General features: G+C 35.8%; 1 protein-coding gene and 1 long non-coding RNA gene across 25 annotated transcripts in view; one reads left to right on the forward strand and one right to left on the reverse strand.

The window, feature by feature from the left end:
• LOC114087342 (uncharacterized) overlaps positions 1-27,497 on the reverse strand; it is a 152,288-nt gene that overhangs the window by 45,120 nt on the left and 79,671 nt on the right. For 8 of the 24 annotated variants that reach the window (XR_004618604.2, XR_003581785.3, XR_011707389.1 and 5 more), the window contains 3 exons: positions 20,244-20,432; positions 18,583-18,617; positions 15,916-15,979 (listed from right to left, as the gene is read on the reverse strand). This is a non-coding gene — a long non-coding RNA (uncharacterized lncRNA). Of the gene's footprint in view, positions 1-8,860; positions 9,010-14,170; positions 14,274-14,920; positions 14,999-15,915; positions 15,980-18,582; positions 18,618-20,243; positions 20,433-20,781; positions 20,877-25,768; positions 25,936-27,497 lie in introns of all 24 variants that reach the window. The other 16 variants (XR_003581783.3, XR_011707397.1, XR_011707391.1 and 13 more) reach the window with 10 other exon arrangements.
• On the forward strand, positions 1,045-8,867 carry Kcnrg (potassium channel regulator). Its single transcript, XM_027928774.3, has 2 exons — positions 1,045-3,501; positions 8,230-8,867. The coding sequence occupies exons 1-2, from the start codon at positions 2,924-2,926 to the stop codon at positions 8,456-8,458; spliced, it is 807 nt and encodes a 268-aa protein (XP_027784575.1). The 5' UTR covers positions 1,045-2,923; the 3' UTR covers positions 8,459-8,867.

Consider the following 27,497-nt stretch of genomic DNA (forward strand, 5'->3'; position numbering starts at 1 on the left):
GAAATTATTAAGAGAATAGGTTAGTAATTCAGATTTTGTCAAGATTCCAATCAGATATTTTCCTCCAAAAGTATTCCTTTAGGGCTGGGGATATAGCTTAGCTGGTAGAGTGCTTGCCTTGCATGCACAAAGCCCTGGGTTCTAATCTCTAGCAACACACACAGAAGTATTCCTTTAAAAAATATTGTCCTGGGGTTGGAGTATCCCCAAGATTCAAAAGTATAAATTTGTTGGGGCTAAGGTTGAAGCTCAGTGGAAGAGTGCTTGCCTAGTATGTATGAGTCACTGGGTTCAATTCTCAGCATCACCTATAAATAGATAAAAAAAAAGTTCTACCAAAAAAAAAAAAACCCAAAAAACCATCTGATACACATTCGGATTAAGTAGCATAAAATTAAAGGGGAAATTTAGTCATTCAGTTCTGAACCTTTCTTTTTTTAATGAGTGCTATTAAAACAAATATTCTAATATTGGCTTTCTTTATGCTGTCATACAAATAAGAGCATGTCTGTAGTCCCAGCCTCTTAGGATGCTAAGTTAGGAAGATTGTTTGAACCAGAGGTTTAAGACCAACCTGTGCAACATAGATCTGGTCTCAAAAATCCACTACCACCAACAAATCCAAAAAAACCCAACACCAAACAAAAAGTGGGAGGTGAGAGAACACATGATCTAATTCTGTATTGATGTGGTATAGAATTTGGTAAAGCCGGGCTTGGTGGCACATGCCCGTAATCCCAGTGACTCAGGAGGCTGAGGCAAGAGGATTGCAAATTCAAAGCTAGCTTCATCAATTTATCGAGGCCCTGAGCAACTTAGACCGTGTCTCAAAATAAAGGACTGGGGATGTGGTTCAGTGGTTAAGTACACCTGGCTTCAGTCCCTGGTACCAATCCCCTCTCCTTCAAAAACATTTCTGGTGAAGATTGGTCTTGTAAAGACAATTTTTTGGTGGTATTGGGTATTAAACCTAGGGGCAATCTACCATTGAGCTAAACCCACAGCTCTTTTTTTAATTCTGAGATAGGGTCTTGCTAAGTTGCCAAGACTGGCTTGCATTGGCCTCCCAAGTTTTGCACCATTGTGCCTGGCCTTAAGCAACCTTTTTGTGAATAGGTTGGAATTTTAAAGAAGAAAAGACGATGAATAGATTGGGTCTCCTAAGTCTTTCTGGAGGGTTGATTCCTTTCTCATGAAAATGTAAATCTAATGTAAACAAAAAAAAAAAACTGGTGTTTTCTTGTGATGTTTACATTTTTAGGAGGGTTGAGATTTAAACCTACCCCTTTCACCTTTTCTATAAAATTTTCAACTAAAGATGATAAACTATAGAATTGTTAGGTGGCTGTGCAAAGGCATAGATTAAAAAAGAAAAAGCAATCCAACACTTGGCAGGAGCAGGAAATAGGAAAGTCACTTTTTTACTGGCAGCTGAATGTGGTTGTGGGTTCTAAAGTATGGCAGGTATACAACCAAATGAATTCCATTTGCTTAAAGAATTTTAGTTGTAGTAAAACTTGACAGCAGATGAAACAATCTGTCCATTTGTAAAAAGTACAGAGTAATCAGAATATTAATAATATACTATCTGCTCACATGAGATAAAGAGGACAGAACTAAAGTACTAAATTTTCTCACCTTGCTTAGAATTCAGATGAAAACAAAGAGATAACCTTAGCTCAGAACTGCCTTATTTCTGTTATGGAAAAAGGCATTCCTTTGAAAGCCCATTATGTGGAACAATTTAGAGAACAGAGTATCTACTCCAGTCAAAAGAGATAAATTAAAGCAGATGTCGGGGGTGCACGCCTGTAATCCTAGCAGCTCCCAAAAGCTGAGGCAGGAATATAAGTTGAAAGCCAGCCTCACAACTTGGTGAGACCCTGTCTGTAAATAAAATGTAAAAAGGGCGACAATAAAATGTAAAGTATGGAAGAAATAATTTCCTACTAGCTATGAGAAAAGTCAAAAATAATCTGCTGGGTGATGTATTTGCTATTTCATTCCTAACAGCAAATATATCACCTAATTTGATGTAGCCACTAAATTGCTAAGGGGATTGTAAGAAATTCAGATTATGTTTCTATGAGAATCTTAACCTCTGCTGTAAAGGCTTCATAGTAAATAAGGGGCCTGAGGAGGAAGAGAGCTTTTTGGCTCCCAGTAAGTTTTTATTTATTTTTAAGCAAATATATGGTTTTTTGAAAATTATTTTAATATATATTTTTAGTTGTTGTTGGGCCTTTATTTTATTCATTTATTTATATGCGGTGCTGAGAATTGAACCTAATGCCTCACATGTGCTAGGCAAGCACTCTGTCACTGAGCCACAACCCAGTCCTAAATATATGTTTTACACCAGGATTTCATGGAGTTTTTTTTTTTGTTTTTTTTTTAAGTGCTAGGGATGGAACCCAGGACCTTGCTCATGCTAAGCAAGTGCTCTACCACTGAGCTACATCCCCAGCCCCAGCCCCTGAGAATGTTCTTTTTTTAAAGAGTTTGTCTTTTTTCCCTCCATATTTTTTATTGGTTACAGATTAGTACATGCACACAATATAAACAATATAATTTGGCCAATATCCCAAGAAGTTTTAAAAATCAAACATAGGAAAGGGATCTAATTGACATCAATTCTCAGATATAGTGTCAGTTTTCCTTAAACTATTCAGTTTCATGTGTTAGTTTTCCCTTTTGTGTACTGCAAAGTTCCCAAGCAACTCAAATTTGCAAACACACAACTATGGATACAATATTTGTTTTACAACAGTTACCCAGGGATCTAGGTTTCTGTGTTTTGTTATTCTTCCTACCTCTTTTGTTTCTTAATCATATATAACAACATTTAGGGTAATAGTTTGGTTTACAAGTCTTTTAAGTCTGTGCTGATGGCCTGTAGCCTCCAGTTTGAAACTAGAGAAGAATGAGTAGTCAGGAACTGGTCACTTTGAATGTGGGAGGGAAGATATTCACAACAAGGCTTTCTACTATAAAGCAGTTTCCTGCTTCTCGGTTGGCACGAATGTTAGATGGCAAAGACCAAGAATTTAAGATGGTTGGTAGCCAGATTTTTGTGGACAGAGATGGTGTTTTATTTAGTTTCATCTTAGATTTTTTGAGAACTCACCAACTTTTATTACCCACTGACTTTTCAGACTATCTTAGGCTTCAGAGAGAGGCTCTTTTCTATGAACTTGATTCTCTGGTTGATCTCTTAAACCAACACATTCTAGAGCCAAGACCTGCTTTCCTCGAGGTGCATTTCCTAAATCGAAACATGCAAGCCTTTTTCAGAGTGTTTGGCTCTTGCAGCAAAACAATTGAGATGCTAACTGGGAGAATTACAGTGTTTATAGAGCAGCCAGCAGCACCCACCTGGAGTAGTAACTCTTTCCCCCCTCAGATGACCTTACTTCCACTGCCTCCACAAAGACCTTCTTACCACGACCTGGTTTTCTACTGTGGCTCTGACAGCACTACTGATAATCAAATTGGAGTCAGGTTCGTATTTTGAAGTATCTCTCTTCTATTCTGGTTTCTGATATTTTCCCTCAAAATTCAAAGTTCCTCATGCCTAAAACTTTTCTTAGAAAAAAAGATTTTTGGGGTAACCAAGGGAGTTGGGTAGAATGACCAAATATTTTCTAAACCTGGACACTTCAGAGTAAAAGGTATTATGCAGGACACTAGGAACAAGACAAGACTGCCTAGAGAAAATGGGACTGTGGTCATTCAAATTGTAGGAGGAAATAATTTTATAGATTATGTTCCATTGCTAAAAAGTTTGGTGCCAAATCCCAGTGACTTGGGAGGCTGAGGAAGGAGAATTGAATGCTTGAGGCCAGCCTTGGCAATTTAGTAAGACACTGTCTAAAAATAAAAAATAAAAAAATGCCTGGGGGGCTGAGGATATAGCTCAGTTGGTAGAATGTTTGCCTCTTGTGCACAATGCCATGTGTTCAATCCCCAGCACCACAAAATAATTAAAATGAAAAAATTAAAATTTGGCTTAGAAATGAATCATTTTGCCAGGTGTGGTGGCGCACGCTTTAATCCCAGTGGCTCAGGAGGCTGAGGCAGGAGGATTGTGAATTCAAAGCCAGCCTCAGCAGTGGTGAGGCACTAAGCAACTCAGACTCTGTCTCTAAATAAAAGTACAAAATAGGGATGGGGATGTGGCTCAGTAGTTGAGTGCCCCTGAGTTCAGTCCCCAGTACCCCCAAAAAGAAAAGAAATGAATCATCTTATTTTTTCAAGAGATTCTTTTAGTGATTCACAGAAAGGCTCAGTAGTTTCTCTTGACTTCCTTATATACTCTGTATCTATTCTTTCAGTGCTTAAATTCAACTATTGATTTTTCTTCAATGAAGAAAAAAAGGCTTTTATTTTTAAATGCCCTTAAAGGAAGATATCTATCATGGCAAATTTGGTGTCCTGGTATATTCGTGTCTCTTATATATCTCAGAAAGTTGGGATAGGCTGTCAGTTTGTCATGGACAGCTTCTCTTGAGTCAGTTATTCACTTTTCCCTGTTTTGGGCTGGACTTAATGGCTGATTTCCACCCTGGAGTCAGGGATATAGCAGCTCTCACTCCTGTTAAGAATGTCTTAATGCTGTCTCACTATTATTTTACCAACTGAAAGTTGGTTTTAATTTTTAGGAGGAAAATTAGAAAGCCTGTATGTGTTCTTTTTTCATAGCACTTAAAATAAAATACACTTTTTTGGGTAAAGGTAAATAAGACATATTTTAGGATACTTTAACTTGAGCAGTAGTCATCAAGAAGAATGTAAGTGTCTACCTTTCCTACAACATACTCCTTGTTCTTGCTTACCAAATGGAGAACACTGGATAGTATAACCAAGTATGGTAATACAGAAGTTTTTACAATTCATACTTTCTTGCCCTTCAAAAGAGGCTGAAGTGTCTGGGAAATGGGAACTACTCAAATAAATAAACTATGAAGAAAATCTAAGGCCCTAGTTTTATTTCAAACTGTTTTATTTTTTATTTATTTATTTTTTAATATTAATATTTATCTTTTAGTTTTCGGCGGGCACAACATCTTTGTTTGTATGCGGTGCTGAGGATCGAACCTGGGCCGCACACATGCCAGGCAAGCGCGCTACCGCTTGAGCCACATCCCCAGCCCCTATTTCAAACTGTTTTAATTCTATATACTTTCGTTTCATTGTTGGGATACTTAAGTAAACAAGATCAATCTTTTGGTTTACAAATTTCGATTAAGTACTTATGACCTTGTGATCCCTTTTCAAAAAGGTACATGGGGAAACTGATTTTTAAGAAGAAATAGACCAGGTAAAATAGAAATAGACTGTAAAAAGAATATGTCTTGGAAATATTAAATGCTCTTTAAACTATGCATGTAGAGGAAGTGATTGTAATCTTGAAAAATGAGATTAGAAACTGAAATGGGACTATTGTGTGTACACAGTATCTAATGGCTCCTGTTTTGTTAAGTGCATTTTAAAAACAGTGCAGAATTATTTTACCTTCATGTGAGAAAGGTATTATATTTACACTTCCACAATAGATAACTTCTAAAACTAGAAGCTAATTTTTAAATTAACATGTTTTCCTGTCACTATATGGTTTATTTTGTTTTCTGTTTTGCAGTGCTGGGTTCAAGCCCAGGGCCTCAGGCATACTAGGCAAGTGCTCTATCACTGAGCTATATTTCAGTTGTTTTTAAGTTCAGAATTTTTCCCCCTTATGTTTGTGGAGTGTTTTGTTTTTAAATAATATGTTATAGTGCTAGTTTAAAAATAGAGATTAATAATTTGAATAGAATAACATGAGAATCTGTAGTGATAGGCAAAAACTCTGGCCTTAAAAGGCTCACCATTGGGGCTGGGGCTGTATCTCAGTGGCAGAACACTTGCCTCGCACATGTGAGGCACTGGGTTTGATCCTCAGCACCACATAAAAATGAATAAACGAAATAAAGATATTGTATACATCTATAACTAAAAAATATTTTTTTAAAAAAAGGCCCACCATTGAGGAGCTGGGGTTGTGGCTCAGCAGTAGAGCATTTGCCTAGCATGTGTGAGGCACTGTGTTCGATCCTCAGCACCACATATAAATAAATAAAAAATAAAGGTACAGCAACAACTAAAAAAATATTTTAAAAAAAGGCCCACCATTGAGTATATAACTGCCAAATTAGCAATCATTTTTATTTTTGCCCACTCCCTGGTCTGAATCTGTCTGTTCATATGTTTTTGGAAGATGGAATGTGGTGGAGTAAGATTGAATGTCTCCTTATTCAGAATGATTTACCACTTTGTCTTATTTAATTTAGCAAGTTGCTCAGTTATTATCTTTAAAAAGTTCATAGTACTAGAAATACTTGGCTTGGGCTGAGGATGTAGCTCAATGGTATAACACTTGCCTAGCATCTGTAAGGCCTTGGGTTCAATCCCAGCACCTCCAAAAAAAGAGAAATATTTGCCTTGATTCTTTCAGATCATCATTCACGTGACAGCACATTATCAAGCCCAAGCTATGGTCACAAGATTCTAACCTTTATTCTATCTGACCTCTTTTTTACCACTGAGCTGCAACTGTAGTCCCCTGACCTCTCTTTTTAAACAGGTTCAAATAGAAAAGTGTAGCTGCCTTTAATATTTTTTATGTTGTTTTTGTGGTGCTGGAAATTGAACCCAGGACCTTGTATATACTAGGTAAGCGCTTTACCAGTGACCTACATCCCTAGTCACCCATCTTTGTGGTGTCTTTAAAAAACATTTTAAATAATGGCTAGTGGTAAAGCTCAGTGGTAGAATGCTTGCCTGCACTGGGCCCTGGGTTCCATCTCCAGCACTATAAAGTAAATTAAAATAAATAAATAAGTTTAATTTCCTATTGGTTTCTTTTGTTGTACCCTTTCCTTGTGCCTTGAAATCTTTTCTTTTTCAGTTTGGCTTCATAAGAATCAAGTACTTTAGCTCAGTGATTTCTTGCAAATCTATTATACTTTGTTACCACCTACTGTTTACTATTTGTATATGAATTCTTTTATGACATTCTGTAATTTTCTCTGACAACCATTTCTAGGCTACCTGGGGCTTGAGGGTAGACTAAATGATTTACTAATGTTAAAAAGTCGTATCAAACATTTTAACCAGTTTTTTGAGATGGGCGTTGTTGTAGTTTGATAGTTTGATAATTCTTAGATTTTATTATTGAACTTTTTTTTTTTTTCCCTAGAGTGAGTTTCTAAATGTGAGCTACAATAACCACTCTATTTCAGTCATAATCATTTAAAAAGAGGTTAGGGATGACTACAAACATCTTTCTACTCCATAAAACTAGACAGTTAGTTTCTGCCTGAAACTAATCTAAGTTATTAGTCTTTTTCACACATCATAAACAAATGGTAGGAGGATACAAATAAACACTCTTAATAGAAGGGAAGAAAGGAAGCTGGGCATGGTGGTACATGCCTGTAATCCCAGTGAGTTGGGAGGCTGAGGCTGGAGGATTGCAAATTCAAAGCAACTTGGTGAGGTCCTAAGCAACTTACTGAAAAGGGCTGGGGATGTGGCTCAGCAGTTAAGCATCCCTGGGTTCAATCTCTGGTACAAAAAAAAAGGAAAGAAGGAGTAATATAACCACATCTATGCAGGTATGTTATATTGACATTACTAAAGCCAACATGCAGCCAGTCTGAAAAGGTTGGGCATATTTTTATTATGTGCATTGGTTCTGTGGAGTTGCCCAGGGAATAAAATTTTTTGCTATTTCTGCTCCAGAGATTTTTGACCACAAGATTTACTCAACAATGGACAATTATTGAGTAAAAACTGACAATAAAATCATCTTGAAATATCTGCAACATTTCACCTGAAAAAATGGATTTGACAGGAATAAGTCATAAAAGAAAATTCATGTCAGTGCTAATAATTGACAAAATTTTATCTGGAGGAAATTATAAAAGTATAAAGTGTTCATCAAAACAAATTGATTTGAGTAATGTAGCAAATTGAAAAATTGGTAGTATTTACATTGTCCTATATAAAAAAATGAGCCAATTTAATTGTTATCCAAAGTTACTGATTTGGATTTGTAAATAGTCTCAAAAAATAAATTTGGTTGAAAGTAGTATGTTGTATGTCTTCTTTTGAGGTTATAAGTAAATGTATGTGTTTGGCTCTGCTAGTCAAACAAATGCTTTATAATTAAAATGTTTTTGTGTGTTCCAGGTATGTTTCTATAAAACCTGATAACCGAAAATTGGCCAATGGAACAAATGTCCTCGGCTTACTAATTGACATTTTGCTAAAGGAAGGCTTTCATCTGGTCAGCACAAGAACAGTATCTTCAGAAGACAAAAGTGAATGCTATAGCTTTGAAAGAATAAAACCCCTTGAAGTCCTCACCATGAATTCAACACCAAAACTGGAGGCAGAACAGTCTCAGAAAAAGAAATGAAGTTGCCATTATCCTGTTTGGAAATGCCAATGCTGGGGCATCTCTGTCAGTCAAATCTGTACTTAGCCTTTTTTTTAAGTACTTATAAATTCTTTTTTTTTTTTTTAAATACTTTTTAAAGTTATAGATGGATACCTTTATTTTATTTATGTATTTATTATGTGGTGCTGAGGATCAAACTCAGTACCTCACATGTATTAGCTAAGCGCTTTACCACTGAGCTACAACTCCAGCCCTTCAGCCTAAATTTTTGACCTCATCTACCACATCATCTTTGGGCAACTAGGCCCTCCAAATGCTTAAGCCACACTGAATTTCCTCCTGCTTTCTAAAAAATACCATGACCTGGTGTTTTGCTATATGTTCCTTCTACCTTCAATGCCATTCTTCATGAATACTTACATAGTTTTCAAAAATGAGCTATGGAGGCCGGGCATGGTGGCATACGCCTGTAATCCCAGCGGTCTGAGAAGCTGAGGCAGGAGGCTTGCGAGTTCAAAGCCAGCCCTCAACAACGCTGAGGTGTGAAGCAACTCAGTGAGACCTTGTATCTAAATAAAATACAAATAGGGCTGGGGAATGTGGCTCAGTGGTTGAGTGCCCCTGAATTCAATCCCTGGTACCTTCCCCAGCCCCACCCTCCACACATAAAAAGGGCTATGGAGTTGAGATTGTAGCTCAGTGGTAGAGCACTTGCCTAGCATGTGTGAGGCACTGGGTTTGATCCTTAGCACCACATAAAAATAAATAAAGGTATTATGTCCATCTACAACTAAAAATATTTTTTAAAAATGATGGGTATGGAGTTAGACTTGCTCTCCCCCCCCCCCCCCCCCCCCCCGTGGTGCTGGGGGTTGAGCCCAGAGACCTGTGCATGCTAGGCAAGCACTCTACCAACTGAACTATAGCCTGGACTGCTTATTTCTAATCCCAGCTCAGCTCAGTCAATTATGAACTGTGTGACTTAGGCAAGACATTTAACCTCTCTCTGTGTTTCAGCTCATCTGTTAGCTAAGTATAATAAAGATGTCTTCCTCATAGGATACATGGGGATAGGATTAAAGGAGATAAAGTACTCAATAATGTTGTTTGGCGTATGGTAGGCACTTGGTAACAGTGATGATGCTGAAAATGGATAACGCACTTTCAACTGAATCTTTTCTGTGAGGTCATTTTCTTTTCCTAAATATATTAATTAACCATTCTTCCTTTATTTTTGGTGATGCTGGGGATCAAACCTGGGGTCTCACATATGCCAAGCATGTATTCTAGAACTGACCTATACACCCAGCAACCCTTCTGTATAGATTTGATGCCATCATAAAAACAACTTTTTAAAAATTGCTTTTAGTTTTTAAGTACTTGACAACAGAATGTATCACAATTCTTATTACAACTTTTTCTTACTTGAATGGAACTTCTTGATCTACCTTAACAGTTTTTATACTGTTTTGTGTAAAGGTGCTAAATACTAAAAATCTTTATTACTAATTAAAACACTAAAAACCTTTGTTACTAATCAATACCTAAATTTAGTGAAAAGCTTTGGAATAATCTCTACCAACATTTAAAATATGCATATTTTGATTTAATAGTTTCTCTTATAGGTGTTATGTATGTCATTTTAAATACTAGGATAAATACCCAGAAGAGGTATTTATTAAAATAAAAAAAAAGTGCATGTGCTTTGCACATAGTCGAGTTAAAGGCTGTTGAGTGAAAGTGTTCAACTGGGCATGGTGGTGTGTGCCTGTAATCCCAGTGACTCAGGAGGCTGAGGCAGGAGGATCACAAATTTGAGGCCAGCCCCAGGAACTTAGTGAGGCCCTAAGCAATTTAGCAGGACCCTCCCCTCACCTCCCCCCCACCGCCAAAAAAACAAAACAAAACAAAAAAAACAACTAAAGAGGGCTGAAGATGTAGCTAAATGGTAAAGTCCCTCTGGATTCAATCCCCAGTACCAAACAACAACAAAACTATATTAATTAAACCTGGTGTGGTGTAATCCCAGGGACTCAGGAGCCTGAGGGAGGAGGATCGCAAGTTCAAGCCTCAGCAATTTAGCAAGGCCCTAAGAAACTTAGCAAGAGCTTATTTCAGAAAAGGCAGATGTAGCTCAATGGTAGAGCTCTTGCCTAGCATGTGCAAGGCCCTGGGTGGGTTTTATCCCCAGTACTGTAAAAAAGAGACATAAATTCTTATTCTCAAGTAGCTTACGTTCAAGTAAGAAAGCATATTATGCTAATAGCAAAAGGTTAGAAATAAGCTCAAAGTTCATCAATATGCAGTTATTAAAAAGAATGAAGTAGTGGTTTATAAGCTGATAAGGAAGAAATGTCAAAATATGTTACCAGTGGGAGCAAAAGCAAGGTGCAAAACAATGCACGAACTAGAAAAAAAATATATGCAGTTTCCATTTATGTAAAAGACATACTTTAAAAAAATAAATACATGTAATTTTCAGCAAAGATACAGGTTGCCTTTGGAGATGAAAATGGTTGAGTGGGATTTAGTGTGGGAAAAAGACTTAATTTTTACCAGATTACATGGATATATATGTATTTAAGAAGAAGGGGGGAAAAAAGGAAGAAACCACACCTGAAAGATAGTGTGTTTATCAGGGATTAGGAGGATTTATTTCAGTATAGTATGATCCATTTTCTCTCATACCATCACAAATTTTGCTTAACCACCCTTATTTTTTTTTAAAAGAGAGAAAGAGAGAACTTTTTAATATTTATTTTTTAGTTTTGGAGGACACAACATCTTTATTTGTATGTGGTGCTGAGGATTGAACCCAGTGCCGCGCGCATGCCAGGCGAGCGCGCTACCGCTTGAGCCACATCCCCAGCCCCACCCTTCTTGTGATATACTTCCACTTAGTAAAATTGACATTCCTAGTGGTTACTTATAGATTTCTGAGTTCTGGGTTGTAGGGAAAAATTTTAAGAACTCTTAAGAGTACCTCAAAAGATTAAATAGAAGTCAGATGTGGTGGTGGTATATGCTTATAATCCCAGTGACTCAGGAGGCTGAGAAGCAGGAAGATTGCAAGGTTAAGGCCAACATGGGCAATTTATAGAGACTTGTCTCAAAAGGAAAAATAAAAAGGGCTGAGGGATATAGCTGGTGTGGGGATGGGCACCCCTTGGGTTCAATCTGCAGTACCAACCAAGAAGAAAAAAAAGGGTTATGTATCGTGAAAAAGCATACTTTTAATAATAGTAATTTTAGGGAAAACAACTGAAAATAATGGTCTATATAAGAAGAAATTCCCTTAGAATAAGTTTTTATTCTTTTTTTTTTTTTTTTGGTCTTTCTTTTTTGCAGCCCTTACCTTTTGTTTTCTGCAGAAAAGTCAACCTAGTTGTTTTGGGGGTGATATGTTTGGTATAGTTCCCATATTAGCATTATACGGTAGGCACAGTATTTCTGTTTCGCTATATATATTTTTGCCATGCATGTGATTTAACTAGTTGGGTGTAATTGGCATAGTTATACATTAACACTGTTTAATTCTGTATAGTACTTTGCTGATAAAACCATTAATTGATAAGTAGTTAAAAAAAATACCGAAACAAACAATATTCTAACTATAGTTTGGCAAGGAATAAAACAGGAAATGTTTAAGCAGCTTTTAATATGTTCTTAGTCATTTGCATTTGCAGGAAACAATTTTGAGATTAGAAATAAATGTTTTTAATGAGCTAATAGAAATATATTACCTATGGAATCATACATAACGTTCATACAATAAATGTTTGTTGACGTCTACTATGTGCCAAATACTATTCTTGAGATTTTTACTACACAGAACAAAAAAGTTCTTGCACCTCTAGAACTTACCATAAATACAATTATAATATTGACAATGGGTTTAAATTAAAATAACTTAAGTCTCTGAAATAGTTCTCCAAGGTTATGAGTTCATAGTGCAGAGATTTTTGGGAGAGATTACCACAATTAAAAATTATTATTTATTAGAGAAAATTTATTTTTTGAGTAGGAAGAGCTTCTTTTTATATTTATATACATATCTTTGTTTTATAAATTTTTTATGTGGTGCTGAGGATCGAACCTGAGCCACAACCCCAGCCCCAGGAAGAGCTTCTTATTTTAGTAAATACTTCAGAGATTATTTTACCTAGAGACCCACCTGTTAATATCTCAGTAAGCCTTTACGTTCACTCCAAACTAAAATGGGACACTATAACTGGAATGTCTAGACATGCCTCCCACACCCATAATGAGTGTTGTTTTAGGAAGGGAGGCAGGCAAATGTAGTCTGGAGAAAATAGGGATAGGTTAGATGCACCACAGGCTAATTAAACTCTTTGCCTGTTTGGGGGAGGGGGGAGACTGACATTTTTATATAGGTACCGATTAGCTCTTAATCTATTTTTAAAAATTTTTTAAATATTTATTTTTTATTTTTAGGTGGATACAATATCTTTATTTCTACACTATTTGGTGCCGAGGATTGAACCCAGTGCCTCGTGCATGCTAGGAGAGCACTCTTCCACTGAGTCACAACCCCAGCCCCTTAATCTATTTTAAGTTATAAGAAAATAATGGCAAAAGCTTGTCTTGGCCATCCACACTAAAAACCTTGTTCTAGCATCATAAAAACCTATCATTCCACTTTGAACACACAAGTGTATATCATCACAATGACATGTAAAGATTTGTCAGTCTTTTTTTTTTTTTTGGTGTTGCTGAGGATCAAACCCAGGGTTTGCACATACTAGGCAAGTGCTTTACTACTGAGCCCTTTCCTTGTTTAAATTTCACTTTAAGACAGGCTGACCTCAAACTTGCAGTGTTCCTCCCTTAGTCTCCCAAGTAGTTAGGATTACAGGTGTAAACCATCTTGGATCCCTAGTTTTATTAGTCATAATGGTATCCTTGATAGTTGGGCTTCCTCTGTTCTTCCACTTGTTATATTTGTGTCAGCTTCCTTCCATCACCTGCAGTTTCATTTCTGACAAGGCACTAAAGACTTTGGTTTATGATTCTTTTTTTTTTTTTATATATACTGGGGATTAAAACCAGGAGTGCTTAACCACTAAGCCACATCCCCAGCCTTTTTTATGTTTTGAGTCAGGGTCTAAGTTGCTGAGAATCTTGCTAAATTGTTGAGGCTGGTTTTGAACTAAGATCCTCCTGCCTCAACCTCCTGAGCCACTGAGATTACAGGCGTGTGCTGCCACAGCTGGCTACCTTATGATTTTTGAGCCTCAATAATTTGTGATTAGATGTTCTTCCTATAAAGATTTTCTGAAAAGAAGACCTATTGCTGAATTTTACTCTTTTTTTTTTAAAATATGTTTTAGATGTTGATGAACCTTTATATTTTATTTATTTATTAGTTTTCGGCGGACACAACATCTTTATTTGTATGTGGTGCTGAGGATGGAACTCAGCGCCGCGCATGCCAGGCGAGCGCACTACCGCTTGAGCCACATCCCCAGCCCTGAATTTTACTCTTGAGTTTAATTTGTAAGTCATGATTAGGTTACGGCAAAGGCAGAAATAATTTGGGCAGCCGTGAAATTAGGAGACTGGTTGAAAGAAAGCAGCTTGAGAAATATGTGGTTTAGGGAATCATATCTGTTTCCAATTATTTTTGTATAGCATTTACGTCTAACAAACTTCAACTTTGCTTTATAAGCTTTTGTACTGATTTTCATAAATAACAGAGATATACATTACCAGAGACTGTGGTGGAGTAACAACAGATTTGCTAAGAGCATTCTAAACCTCCTGTTTGCTGAGGAAATTGATTGTAGCATCAAGTTTCATAATGTAAAATCTACTAGGAGGAAATTTTCAAAAAGAAATTTAGAAAATTTTATTACCTTCCTAACACTGAAGAGATCAATATGGCACTGAATTTACTGTTTTTAAACAAAACCTCAAGATATAAAGAGATGAAAATATACTACTAAAAATACTTGGATTTCTGGAATAGCAACAACCAAGTAAAAACACAATTGCCCACCAGCTTTTCCACAGAATTACACTTCAACAAATTTTAGGCCTTCTATTAGGCCTACTAAAGATGAAAAGTTATAAAAAATTTCATCAAAAACTTCATCATTTAAAATGCCTTAGTATATTTATCTAAACTATGAAATTGATCAAATGCAAAAATCTTTCAATGGATGAAGAGCTAAAATCTACCCAGGCACAGTGGTGCATGCCTGTAATTCCAGTGGCTCGGGAGACTAAGAGGAGGATCACAAATTCAAAGCTAGCCTCAACTTAGTGAGGCCCTAAGCAACTTAGCAAGACTGTGTCTCTAAATAAAATATAAAAAGGGCTGGGGATGTGGCACAGTGGTTAAGCACCCTTGGGGGTTCAATGTAGAGTTACCCACCAACCCCCAAAAAGCTAAACCTTACATGGATAAAAATGGGAAATATGGGGGCTGGGGTTGTGGCTCGGTGGTAGAGCACTCACCTTGCACGCATGAGACCCTGGGTTCGATTCTCAGCACCACATAAAAATAAATAAGTGAAATAAAGGTATTGTGTCCAACTAAAAAAAAAAAATGGGAAATATGTAGTATGCATATCACAGAATATAAAAGGAACTAAACATGGAAAAATAAACAGGACTTAGCTCCCAAAACTACGATGTGCCTAAGATTTGTTCTCAGGGATTTTAGGTGGACAGTCTTATGCATGTTCAGATTTCATACCAACACTTTAAATCCAGAAATCATTAAAACAAATGATTCTACCCTATCATCTGGGTAAACATATCAAATAGCAACTGTTCCTAGTTCCTGTTACTTTTCATAATTTCACAACACTTCTAGAAAGAACTTGAATTTCTTTGAGTTGCCAAATAGGGAGCTAAATGGAGAAGCTTGTCTTATCTTTTTTGTATAAAACAACAACAACAACAACAAATCCCAAGGAAGTCTAGTCACAATGTCTGAGGTTCCCTAAGTTCTTTTAAGATAAGGACTGGGACTGTTCTCTGTAATGGTCTTTATATTTCCCCACAGCTTGGTATCTAATAGGTTCAAATGAACTCAACTAGAATATTTAGAAAGCTTTAGTGTCAGTGAATAGACACTTGGAAAAACAAGAATTATAGTTGATTCAAAGATGGATGAGGATATGTTATAAAATTCATTCTGAAAGAGCTGACTCAAGTAACAGACTACAGAAAAAAACCCTCATGGTATTTTCTATTTGAAGTTTACTTGGGTAATTCTATATTCAATGAGTTGAAAATATAGATCTATCTAGGACTACTAACTCATGGACAGTAACACAAAATTATACATTTAAGCAGAGTAAAATAACCTGGCCAAAATTGTAATATACATAATTTGTTAATAAAAAAGTAATGCCAGAAGAGTGCTTAGCAATTAAAAACATTAACAGAATACAAGTTCAGAACGAAGGTCACATAACTATAATTGGTATTAAATCTTTACTTACCTCATGATTTAGGAGTCAGGTAAAAGGCAGCAGACCAGGCACGTAAGTCACATGTAACTAGGACCTAAACACAGAAAGAAAGGTTTCTGGGTTTTGAATAACCCAACTGGAGGTGGTAGGCTCACTGAACTTGGATTCAAGGATTAAGGTAAAATGGCCTAAAGATCTTGCTATTATCATAAGACACATTCCCAGTGAGCTGGGGAATGAACCCAGGGCTTTGGGTATGCTAGGGAAAAATACTCTGCCACTGAGTTACATCCCCACCCCTTTTTATTTTATTTGGAAACAAGGTCTTGCTAAGTGCCCAAACTGGCCTTGAACTTGTGATCCTCCTGACTCAGCCTCCCAAGGTTTCTGGGTTTTGAATAAGATTTCTGGGTTTTGAATAAGGTTTCTGGGTTTGGAAGTGCAGATTAACTCTTTTTGTTTTCTTACATACAATAAAATCAACTAAAGATGTAGAGTAATGATGGGAGGCTGTTTTTTATAACAAACAATATCTGGGTAAACAAAGCAAGATATTTTGACTTCATAAATAGGAATTCTATAAAACAAAAGTTTTCACTCCTAGAAAGCCAATTTGCTTTCAATTACTTTAATTTTTTTTTTTTTTTTTTTTGGTCTTTGTGTTTTTTGTTTGTTGAGCTAGGAATCAAACCCAGGGGTTTGCACATGCAAGGCAAGCGCTATACCATTAATCTACATCCCAGTTCTTGGTCATTTTTTAAGCTCTTGCAATTTAAGCAATGCCAACCGCCCCCCTCTCTCCCCACCCACACACAAAACTTATTTTTTTCCTTTGGCTATTAGTTTTCTTCAGAAGCAAGCTTGATTTATGGTGAGACAAAGTTTCAAACCTTAGAAAGAATTTTCAAGTGTGCTTCTCCATCAAAAATATTTTTTTTTTTTTTTGTACTAGTACTGGAGTTAAACCCAGGCAGTGCCTTGTACATGCTAGGTAAGTGCTCTACCACTAAACTACATTCTCAGCTGTTTTATTATGAGAGAGGATCTTGCTAAGTTGCTAAGTTGCTGAGTCTGGCCTAGAACTTATGATCCTCCTGCTTCAGCCTCCCAATTTGCTAGGATTATAAATGTTTACCACCGTACCCAGAGCTCAAACACAAGTATTCAAAGAAGGAATGTCAATTATCTAAACCTTTTTTTGGCCATCTCCTGAAGTTTCTTGTTAAAACTCTTTTTAAATGTCACAGTTGCACTCTTGGAAAACTTGTCTTCCTGGTTTTCAAATTTCTGTTTATTATTACAGCTTCTCAGCTAGATTGCCAGATCTTTGTGCTACACTGTTTCTTGAAACTAGAGACCAACACACTTCCCCAAATTCAATTACTTGCCTTTCCATTTGAGAAATTAAAGCCATGTCAATTTTATAAAGTTTTAACTGACTGAATTATTTGAACCTTACGTTCTCAATTTCTCCTTTAGTTTAATACTTTGAAAGATCTTTGTTTTATTAAAGGAAAAGGTAAAGTTCAAGAGTATTAACACATTTTAGTCATCGACACTGATACAAGTGTAGGAATTTTTGTACAAGCACAAGCTTGAGATATGATACTCTAAGGAAAAAAGAATTTCAATTCAATTTTAGGAATATTTATTTAAGATTACATACCTAATAAAATCGTTTCTTTATACAAATGTATGTGTATATATATGTGTGTGTATGTAGTTTTTCATAAGGATTCATTGTCTTTAATAAAGAGCTTCAGTTAGTCAATAACTTCCAAATTTACTTCTCCTGAATTTTACGTTAGAATTCAGTTCTGTATATCCAGGAACGTTTAATCAAGGCATTTCAAACTTAATGCCTACATACCAGTTTAAATGTAACGCGAAAATTGGATGAAGCTGGCATCTCAACTGTCCTTTTTCTTTTATTGAGACTACAATTTTCTTCCAGTATAGAAAGTATATAATTGTTATATCTTGCTTTTATCCAAACCATTATGATGTTCTACAGTTATTTCTTTTAAAATATGTAATTTATTCTTTTATCTCCATTCATATTGCCACTATTCCAGTCAGCTTTTCTTTACTTCTATGTTACTATAATAGTCACATGCCCAGTTTCTTTGGCCCCAGACTTTATTCTTAGAAGTTTCTACATATAGTTTTGCCACATTTAATTTCCAAAAAGTCAATTTCCATTATTTTGTAGTCAGAGGCTCTGATGGCTCCCTATTTCTTATTATTTCAAGACTAAAGTCCTCTAATTAGTTTTCAAGGCAAAGGCCCAATGACTTAGTTCTAACCTAGTTATCCAAATTCATGTAACCTTTGCCTCATTTCCTATGGCCCAGATCCCAGATTACTTTTTGGGGAATTTTGGCTTGAATACTAACCTTCAAATCAGGAAAATTCACAACTTGACAATTCAATGCAACTTGTTTTGTAAGCATGCAGGCCACAAATAACAAAATGACATTTTTTATCAACAGCAGAAACAACTGTATAAATTCCATGTAAGCCCCCAAAGTTACTTACAGTTTTGTGCTGAGGGGATCATTTCATGTGGCAGTTATTGCCCTCTTCTAAAGTGAGTGTTGTAAGACCCTCTGCTCTACATATACTTCTGTTTTCTGCATCCAATCTCAGTCCCTTTGCCACATGGCCTAAGCAACAGTGGTTTAAGTCAGTTCTCACCTTTTTTTGGGCAGTTGTGGTATCAAAATTCACACCTGGAAAACAGTTCATAAAGCAAATCAAGATAGAAGAGAAACTGCTTTATCATAGAAACTGTTATTTGTTGGTTGAATTCCTGACTTTTGGCTAAATAGCAAATATAACAAACATGTCACCTACCCATAAAGCCAAACCAAAACCAACAATAGGCTTTTCAAAAAATATAATAAAGGATGAGGGTGTAACTCAGTGACAGAACACTTGCCTAGTGTTCCTGAGGTCTTGGGTTTGATTCAGTCAAGGGGATTGAACCTAGCTCCACAAAATATGTGATGTGTATATATATATATATCTTATATAAACATACACACATATAAAACATATGTTAAAAACTCTAAAGGTACATAAAAATAAATCCATATTCCAATACAAATATAACTTAAATGTTCTATCAAATAAATTCTACATATTTGATCCACAATTTTCATATATATATATGTGTGTGTGTGTGTGTGGGGGGGGGGTGAACTTGAACTCCTGCCTCAGCTGAGACTTCAGATATGCATTAAAGTTTTTGGGGGGAGTGGGTGGGTGGGGATTAAAACTTTTTAGCTACATCTCCAATCCCCTCCCCCTTTTTAAAAATTTGAGACAGTCTTCACTGATTTGTCTAGGTATTTGCCTAGGTTGACCTCAAACTTGCAATCTTTCTGCTCCAGCCTTAAAATGTATCTTTTTTAACTTAAAGACTTCATCTACTAACACTTCCTATCTTCTCAAGGACATACAAATAAAGGCCAATAGGTAACAGTTCACAGTATTTCATATTTTATGGAAAGCTTAGAAATGATCAATTAGATTATTCATGGCCCTCAAGTGGGATATCAAAATACCATACTCCTGATTATTCATTCCCTTGCCCATAGGTTTCAGGCTTTGGTTATTGTTTTGAGGTGCTGAGGCTTAAAATCAGAGCCTAGGATGTGCTGGGCAAGCACTCTATCACTGAGCAATACTCCCAGTCTAGTTTCTGGCTTTGGTTCAAAAACAAAAAACAAAACAAAAACAAAAGGAAAAAGACACTTTAAGGTATTTATGACTTGAAGCATGAATATTAGTAGACAGGACAGAACATGAGTAACCCTGGTTAAGTGATGTAGTAAAAGTTGGAGAACTCCTACAGTACCAAAAAAGAATCTAGGTATTTTTGTATCTAGCTAGCTGGTATTCAGCCTTTCTAGAATATACTATTTTACTATAAATGGCATTACTGTTGATTTTTAGCAATCAATGTTTATTTATCAAGCACCCACTATGTTCAAGACACTATGCAAAGTTTCTAGAGTATTATAGTAAGAATACGACAGTCATTTTCATAAGGCACAAAAGGGAGAAATAGCATTTTGGCTAAAGAAGAAAAGAGAATTGGGAAAATTTAATGTAGGAGGTAGATGGCATAAGAAGATTTAGCCAACTGAAGATGAAGGAAAGGACCTTTTAGGAGAAAATAACTTGAGCTAAGGCTTGGATGAAAATCAGAGAGAGGTTTGGAAAAGGCTCATTTCTCTTTGGCTTAACAACTATTGTAATTAGATCACAGACATTCCTATAGTGGTAATTTATCAAAAAAGATCCTGGATAGAATTTTGGCTATGCAACCCTTTCCCCTCAATATTTCTTACCTGATTTGGTAAGAGCCACAGACTTCCTAAATCGTTTGGGGTAAACTTGTATTTTTTAAGCCTGTTTCCTTTCAATTATTTCTTACAGGCTTTTTTTTTTCTTCTTCTTCTTCAAAGCATCATATCTTGGCTCTTGAGGGGCTGCAGGCAATCTGAATACTTGTTTTCTTTGATTAGAAATGAGAGCACCTTATGAAAAGGAAGGAAAATAATCTCAAACATGGTTATATTAATTTCCCTACCTGTCCCTGAATGCCTACTCTATTCCTTCAGTCTATTGTATGTACTTTACTTTTTCCTACCTGATCACTCCTTGGCTCATGTTATTTTATGTACTTGAAAGTCTATCATTCCTTCAATTCACCTAATCAATCCCATCCACTTTTTAAGCCCAACTCATCCTTTACCTTCTCTAAGAAGTCTTCTCTCAGTCTAAGTCCACATTTCTTTTGAGTTTCTACTATACTTCTAAATTGCAAGATAGTTTACATTTTATTGTTCTCTAGTTGTTGCTTATATGTTAATACAACATTCTCACCTAGGCGAAAAGTTATTTACCAGTAGGCACCATCTTTATGTTCTATAGTGAAGTACTGGGCATAGAATATGTCCTTAATAATGAAGATTATCTCACTTGAAAAATGCAAACAGAAAACAAGACATTAAAAAAAATAGTTTCTTAATTGTAGATAGACACAATACCTTTATATTTATTTATTTATTTTTATGTGGTGCTGAGGATTGAACCCAGTGTCTCACACATGCTAGGCCTGTGCTCTACCACTAGCGAAAACCCCAGCCCCCAAATAAGATATTTTAAAGTAGTATTTTAATAATTATTTTGATGAAACTATATTCTCAGAATTTTAAACCTCAAATTATCACATTAAATAAATTTATATATGAATAACTGACCTACTCTATCACTTATAATAACAGCCATGACCTAACCAGTTTTTTTTTTTAATGGTACCAAGATTGAACCCAGGGGTGCTTTATCATTGAGCCCTATCCCCAGTCCTTTAAAAAAAAAAAAAAAAATATATATATATATATATACACACACACACACACACACACACACACACAATGTATATAGTTGTAGATGGACAAAATATCTTTATTTTATTTATTTATCTTTTTGTGGTACTGAGGATGAAGCTCAGTGCCTCACACATGCAAGGCAAGCACTCTATCTCTGAGCTACAACCCCAGCACCCCCAGCCCTTTTTGAGACAGGGTCTTGGGTCTTGCCAAGTCACCCTTGCTGGCTTAAATTTGTGATCTTCCTTACTTAGCTTCCAGAGTTCCTGGGATTAGAGGCATTGGCATTGTACACTGCTCAGTAGTTTTTCTTGATAACCCAATCCTCCCTGACTCAAACCATTTCTGATAGAAGAAATTTATTGCTTACAACCAATAAGTTATAATTGAAAAGGGTTATAATTTGAATCCTTTAAAGTATATATCTTCCAAATAAGCAGTGAAATTGTGAATACAATATAATTTCACTCACTTTGGAGTAAAGTGAAATTTGGCTTGATAAAGGCTGGAATTCTTCAAATTGAATCAATAGTTAACCTGAATTAGTCACTTGCATTTTTTCCCCCAGTATTTGATACTGAACCCAGCAGCACTCTACCACTGAGCCACACCCCAAGCCCCATTTCTTTTTTTGAGACAGGGTCTTACCAAGTTGCCCAGCCTGGCCTAGTAACTTGCATTCTACATTTTTTTAAAAGTATATTTTAACAAAAAAATGCGGGATGGGATTTAGCTCAGTGGTACAGTGCTTGTGTAGGATACATGAAGCAATGGTTCAATCTCTAGCATCACGGAAGAAAGAAAAACATGTTAAACACCCTTGGCACTACCGAGCTTAAAACACATTTAGCACAATTCTTAAACTCCTATGTCTATAGCATATTACATAATACTTCACAAGACTTGATAAGATCTTTATAAGGTTTATTGATATTTAGCATACTGCTTAAGAAAATATACTAAAATATTGCAATTTTTATTGTTTTAGAAAATTGAATATTGATTTTAAACTTAACTAAATTATTCAGTACTCCACATTTCTTCATTACTTCAATTATATGATTTGTTTGACAAAATTTTCAAATGTTTATTTCTTACTATTTTTTCATATTATGCTGCCTCTCCAAATTCTTGTGGGGGAAGTTTTCCTTTTTGTTAAGGAAACCTGGTCATGAAGTCAAGGTGTCAACATGACAAAGGGTAAGAAAAACAAATGTAGATTTTTCTTCTTTAATGGACAACTTAAATATAATTTCCATAATTTTATTGTAATACTGAATTTTCCAAATATAAGATTTCACTTTCCCCTTTTTTAGTGCCAGGGATTGAACCTAGGGGTACTTAATCACTGAGCCCCATACCCATCCCTTTTTACATTTTATTTTAAGACAGGGTGTTGCTAAGTTGCTTAGGCCTCACTAAACTGAACTGGCAATCCTCCTACCTCAACCTCCCTAGCCACTGGGATTGTAGGTGTGCGCCACAGCACCCGGCTCTCCTTTGCTTTTGTAAATCATGTCAGTGTACTATTTGCAAAACTGATATACTAGAGGAGGTTGATTCTCTTCTAGGATTATAAAAACTTGGGACATGACAGTCAAGTTCAGTCTCTCACTGGAAAATACAGGATTAGAGAAAGAAATTTTCTTGCAAAGGGCCTCACAACTAACCAACAGCAGAAATAATTTTCAAGTATTTGAACATGGTCATACTTAACTTCTTTGGGATAGGAACAGTGTTACCTTCTATTTACATTCTCATTCCCTTGGAAGAGTTATCAAGCTATCTAAATATTTCTTTAGCATAATACTCATAAATGACTTTTATTATACTGCATTAGAACTGTTTATACTCTTTATTTTCATAGCTTCTAAGCCACTGACTTTTCATACATGCTATCTTAATAAAATGACATTGAAGAGACAAGAAAATTGCCTCTAAACGAAGTGACTTGTTAGATGAGTTGAACAGCTGTACACACATTACTGAATGAGAAGCAATGAAAGTAACTAAGACTTTAAAAGAGGACAACTAACAGAAAATAACTTATGTCTAGAATCAATCTAATGGAACTTTTTTCACTTATTTTGCATATTATTCTCAATTCTTTAATGAATCCTAATTCCAAGTTATTTCTTTAAAACTTTTCTATATTAAAGCATTTCCCCCCTAATAGAAATAAGTAACAGAATCAGATTATTGCTGGTACTGGCACATTCCTGTAATCCCAGTCACTCAGGAAGGTGAGGCAGGAGGATTCCAAGTTTGAGGTCAGCCTCGGCAATTTAGTGAGATTGTATCAAATTTAAAAATAAAAAGGGCTGTGGGGATATGGCTCAGTAGTAACATGCCCCTGGATTCAATCCCAGTATGGCAAAAAACAAAACAGTGAACTTTTTTTTTTTTTTGGTACCAGAAATTGAACCCAGGCACTTAACTACATTCCCAACCCTATTTTATATTTTATTTAGAGACAGGGTCTTGCTAAGTTGCTGAGACTGGCTTTGAACTCATGATCCTCCTGCCTCAGTCTCCCTAGCTGCTGGGATTAACAGGTATGTGCCAGCATTCCCATCTTGAATTTTCAAAATTATTCTTATCATCTTCTTGTGTGTGTGTGTGTGTGTGTGTGTGTGTTGGGAGGGTTACAGGGATTGAATCCAGGGGCACTTTACCACTGGGTTACAGCCTTTTTTGAAACAGGGTTTTGCTAAAATGCCCAGGCTGGCCTCCAACTTGTGTTCCTCCTGCCTCAGCCTCTCTAGCTGCTGGGATTACAGATGTGTGCCACCTTGCCCAGCTTGAATTTTCAAAATTCTTCTTCTTCTTTGTTTTTTAGAGAGAGAGAATTTTAATATTTATTTTTTAGTTTTCGGCGGACACAACATCTTTGTTTGTATGTGGTGCTGAGGATCGAACCCGGGCTGCACGCATGCCAGGCAAGCGCGCTACTGCTTGAGCTACATCCCCAGCCCGATTCTTCTTCTTCTTCTTTTTTTTGTACTGGGGATTGAACTCAGGAGCATTAGACCAGTGAGCTGCACCCGCAGCCCTATTTTTTATGTTATTTAGAGACAGGGTCTCTAAATAGGACTGGGTCTCAGTTTGTTTCTTAGCACCTCGCTATTGCTGAGGTGATCCTCCTGTCTCAGCCTCCCGAGTTGCTGGAAAAAATAATTATTCTTATAATCATCTTCGTGTGTATGTGTATGTGTGGGGAAGGGTTTAAAGGGATTGAATCCAGGGCACTTAACCACTTTACATCCTTTTTTGAAATATGGTTTTACTGAATTGCCTAGGATGTCCTCAAATTTGTGGTCCTCCTGCCTCAGCCTCCCAGGAAGCTTAGATTACAGGTGTACACAACATCACCTGGCTTCATTTCACTATTTCTATGAGAAATCTCTTCAACTATGAGAAGTTGAATAAAAAAATACTGTATATTTAAACACCTTTAAAACAGAGGCTGTAAGACTATGATAGTTGGTAAAAATTTAAAAAATTCTTACTTACCTTTAGAAGTTGCTATGTTAAATTAGATTAAATCACTCAATATGAATTAGATAATAATAGCTATCAGATATATTTTCAGTTTAACATTTTCCTTATATATGGAAGGATATGTTAATTTAAAATCAGTAGATACCAATTACATTTTATACACAAATGGAAAATTATGAAAATTTAAGGAGCATAATTTCATTTAAAAATTATAAGATAGGACATGAAATAAGATAAAAAGCAATCTTAGCTAAATAAAGGAGTTCTCAACTACTTTAGGCCTCTCTATGGCTAATATTTATGCAGGTTTAGATTGAGGACAAAATTATGAGATGATCTCATCAGCCATTCTTCTACCTCCTTTGACAAGTCTTGGGATAAATTCTATTATGCAATTATCTATCTAAAGCAAATTAAGTGTAGACACAGTGCCATGAATTGTCTTGATGTCAAAATCTTTTTCTATTTTAACAAAACCTTAGGCTTCTAATTTTCTAAAAATTAGGTTATCGAGTGCTATCCAACAGTGAGCACTTAGTTTTAGAAAACTATAGAACTTAGTTTTAAAAAAAGATAAAAAATTACCATCCAAATATTTTACTAATAGCTAGCTAGATCATGCCTGATTTCACAAGAATTAAGTATGAAGAGCGACAGAGGCCACGATGTGAAATCAACTCAAGGGTTTACATACAAACAGGGTTAAAGTTGGAGCTTCAGTTAATACATTTGTGTCTTTAAACCAAAGCAGAGTCAAGAAACCAAATGGTTTCAAAATGCAAGTCAAAGCGTCTGAATTCTATGGATGTATGTAGGCAGGCAGAGTTAAGTCTAGAAAATCAGCAAGAACACAAATACAGTGCTAGGAAAAGGGGTCATACTCATACTCTATAATCCTGTTGGGAGAAAGTGAAAATTGTTTATTGATCAGGCAGAAACACACAGGAAGCTATAATCTACTGTTCTGATTAGATTCTTACCCAAAAGTCAATGTGAATTCATCAGTCTAAGCAAGCTTGATTTGGATTCTGAAGCACTCTTAAACAAGGGTAAAGAAGCCATAGGGTCACCTGGGTGCAGTGGTGCATGCTTGTAATCCCAGCAGTTTGGGAGGCTGAGGCAGGAGGACCACAAGTTCCAGGTCAGCCTAAGTAATTTAGCAAAACACTGTATCAAAATTACAAAAAAAAAAAAAAAAAAAAAAAGGGCTGGGAATGTAGCTCAGTGGTAAAATACCACCGGGTTCAATCCCCAGTACAAAAATAAATAAGTAAATAAATATAAAATTACAACAGATATAATTTGTTATCTAGGAAGTAAATAAGCTTCATGAAATTTATTCGTTATCTCAATGAAAAATGACCCTTACAAAGACTTGCTTCACACACATAAAACAATATTGCTTGACATGCACCATTTCATATTTCTCATTTTTTCTGATCTTTCAATAAAACTGTTGGTGACCTATAAACTTGACTTACATGAGCACTGTGGAATTCCACCAAAACAACATAAGTTTCTGGCTACCTGACCAATGAGTTGCTTTTGAGTATCCATACTAATAGTGACATCTAAGTATTCTATTAAATAAGGGAACTAAGATACTGCTGAGTGTTATGTGAGGTTAACAGCTCTATTTACTACACTAGTCATTAAATAAACTAAGGTAAGATAGTTTGCACCCAGGTGACCCTATGGTTTCTTTACCCTTGTTTAAGAGTGCTTCAGAATCAAAAAATAAAATAAAATAAAAAAATAAAAATTACAGGCTAGGAGAGAAATATGGTAGAACATAATCACAACATGTAACAAGCAGTAAGTAGACCTTCTAAGTGTGATAATGCAGAAAAGGGAGCTATTTTGTTTGTTTGTACAGGGGAACACATTGCTCTTCTGAAATAATACCTAAGAAAAATTCTACAGAGTGCAATAGGAATTTGCTATATTCCTTGGAATTACTGAGACAGAATGAGATTAGTAATGATTAATCCTTTCTGATCCTTTAAATTGACATAAAACAATATGGTATATCTAAGAAATAAGGTATATCTAAGGTAAGTTTACAATTTAAATGGATTGTCTGTACCCTTTTAGTTTCAAAGGTCTATTTTCTCTACTAGATTTTGGTGAATTTCCAAAAAGGGACAGTATGTTCAAGTGAGATGATATTGGTTTGGTGTATTAATTAAAAACAACAAACTATGACCTATAGATTGTATACACTTATTCTTGACAGTTGAACAAAGGTAGTTTCTTACAGGTGGACTATGCGATTACATGGCAAGATCTAACTGAATTCATTTATCTGAATGTATAGCCATGAACCACAAATACATATGAAGGACATGGACCTATATATATAGACCATCCCTAATGCTACTGAAATATTCTTCTAAATGTACTTCCTTGGCAATGGGTCATACAATATTTAAAACTCGTGCTTGGTTTAATATTTCCACAACCTATTTTTAAAAGTTGTATGCTGGGCACGGTAGCATACACTCATAATCCCAGTGATTTGGCTAGGCTAAGGCAGGAGGGTCACAAGTTCTAGGCCAGACTCAGCAACTTAGTGAGACATAAATAAAAAATAAAATAAAAATAAAAAGAGCTGGAGATGTAGCTCAGTGGTAGAACACCTGGGGTTCAATTCCCAGGAATAAAAATTTCAGTGTTACTAGTCTCTAATACTTTTGTTCTTTTTTATAA

The sequence above is a fragment of the Marmota flaviventris genome, chromosome 4, assembly GCF_047511675.1.
Source record: "Marmota flaviventris isolate mMarFla1 chromosome 4, mMarFla1.hap1, whole genome shotgun sequence".
Lineage (NCBI taxonomy): Eukaryota > Metazoa > Chordata > Mammalia > Rodentia > Sciuridae > Marmota > Marmota flaviventris.

Coding starts and splice junctions, on each gene's coding strand:
- Kcnrg (XM_027928774.3), top strand. CDS start 2,924: ATGAGTAGTCAGGAACTGGTCACTTTGAATGTGGGAGGGAAGATATTC. Junction 3,502..8,229: donor GATAATCAAATTGGAGTCAG/GTTCGTATTTTG, acceptor TGTGTGTTCCAG/GTATGTTTCTATAAAACCTG.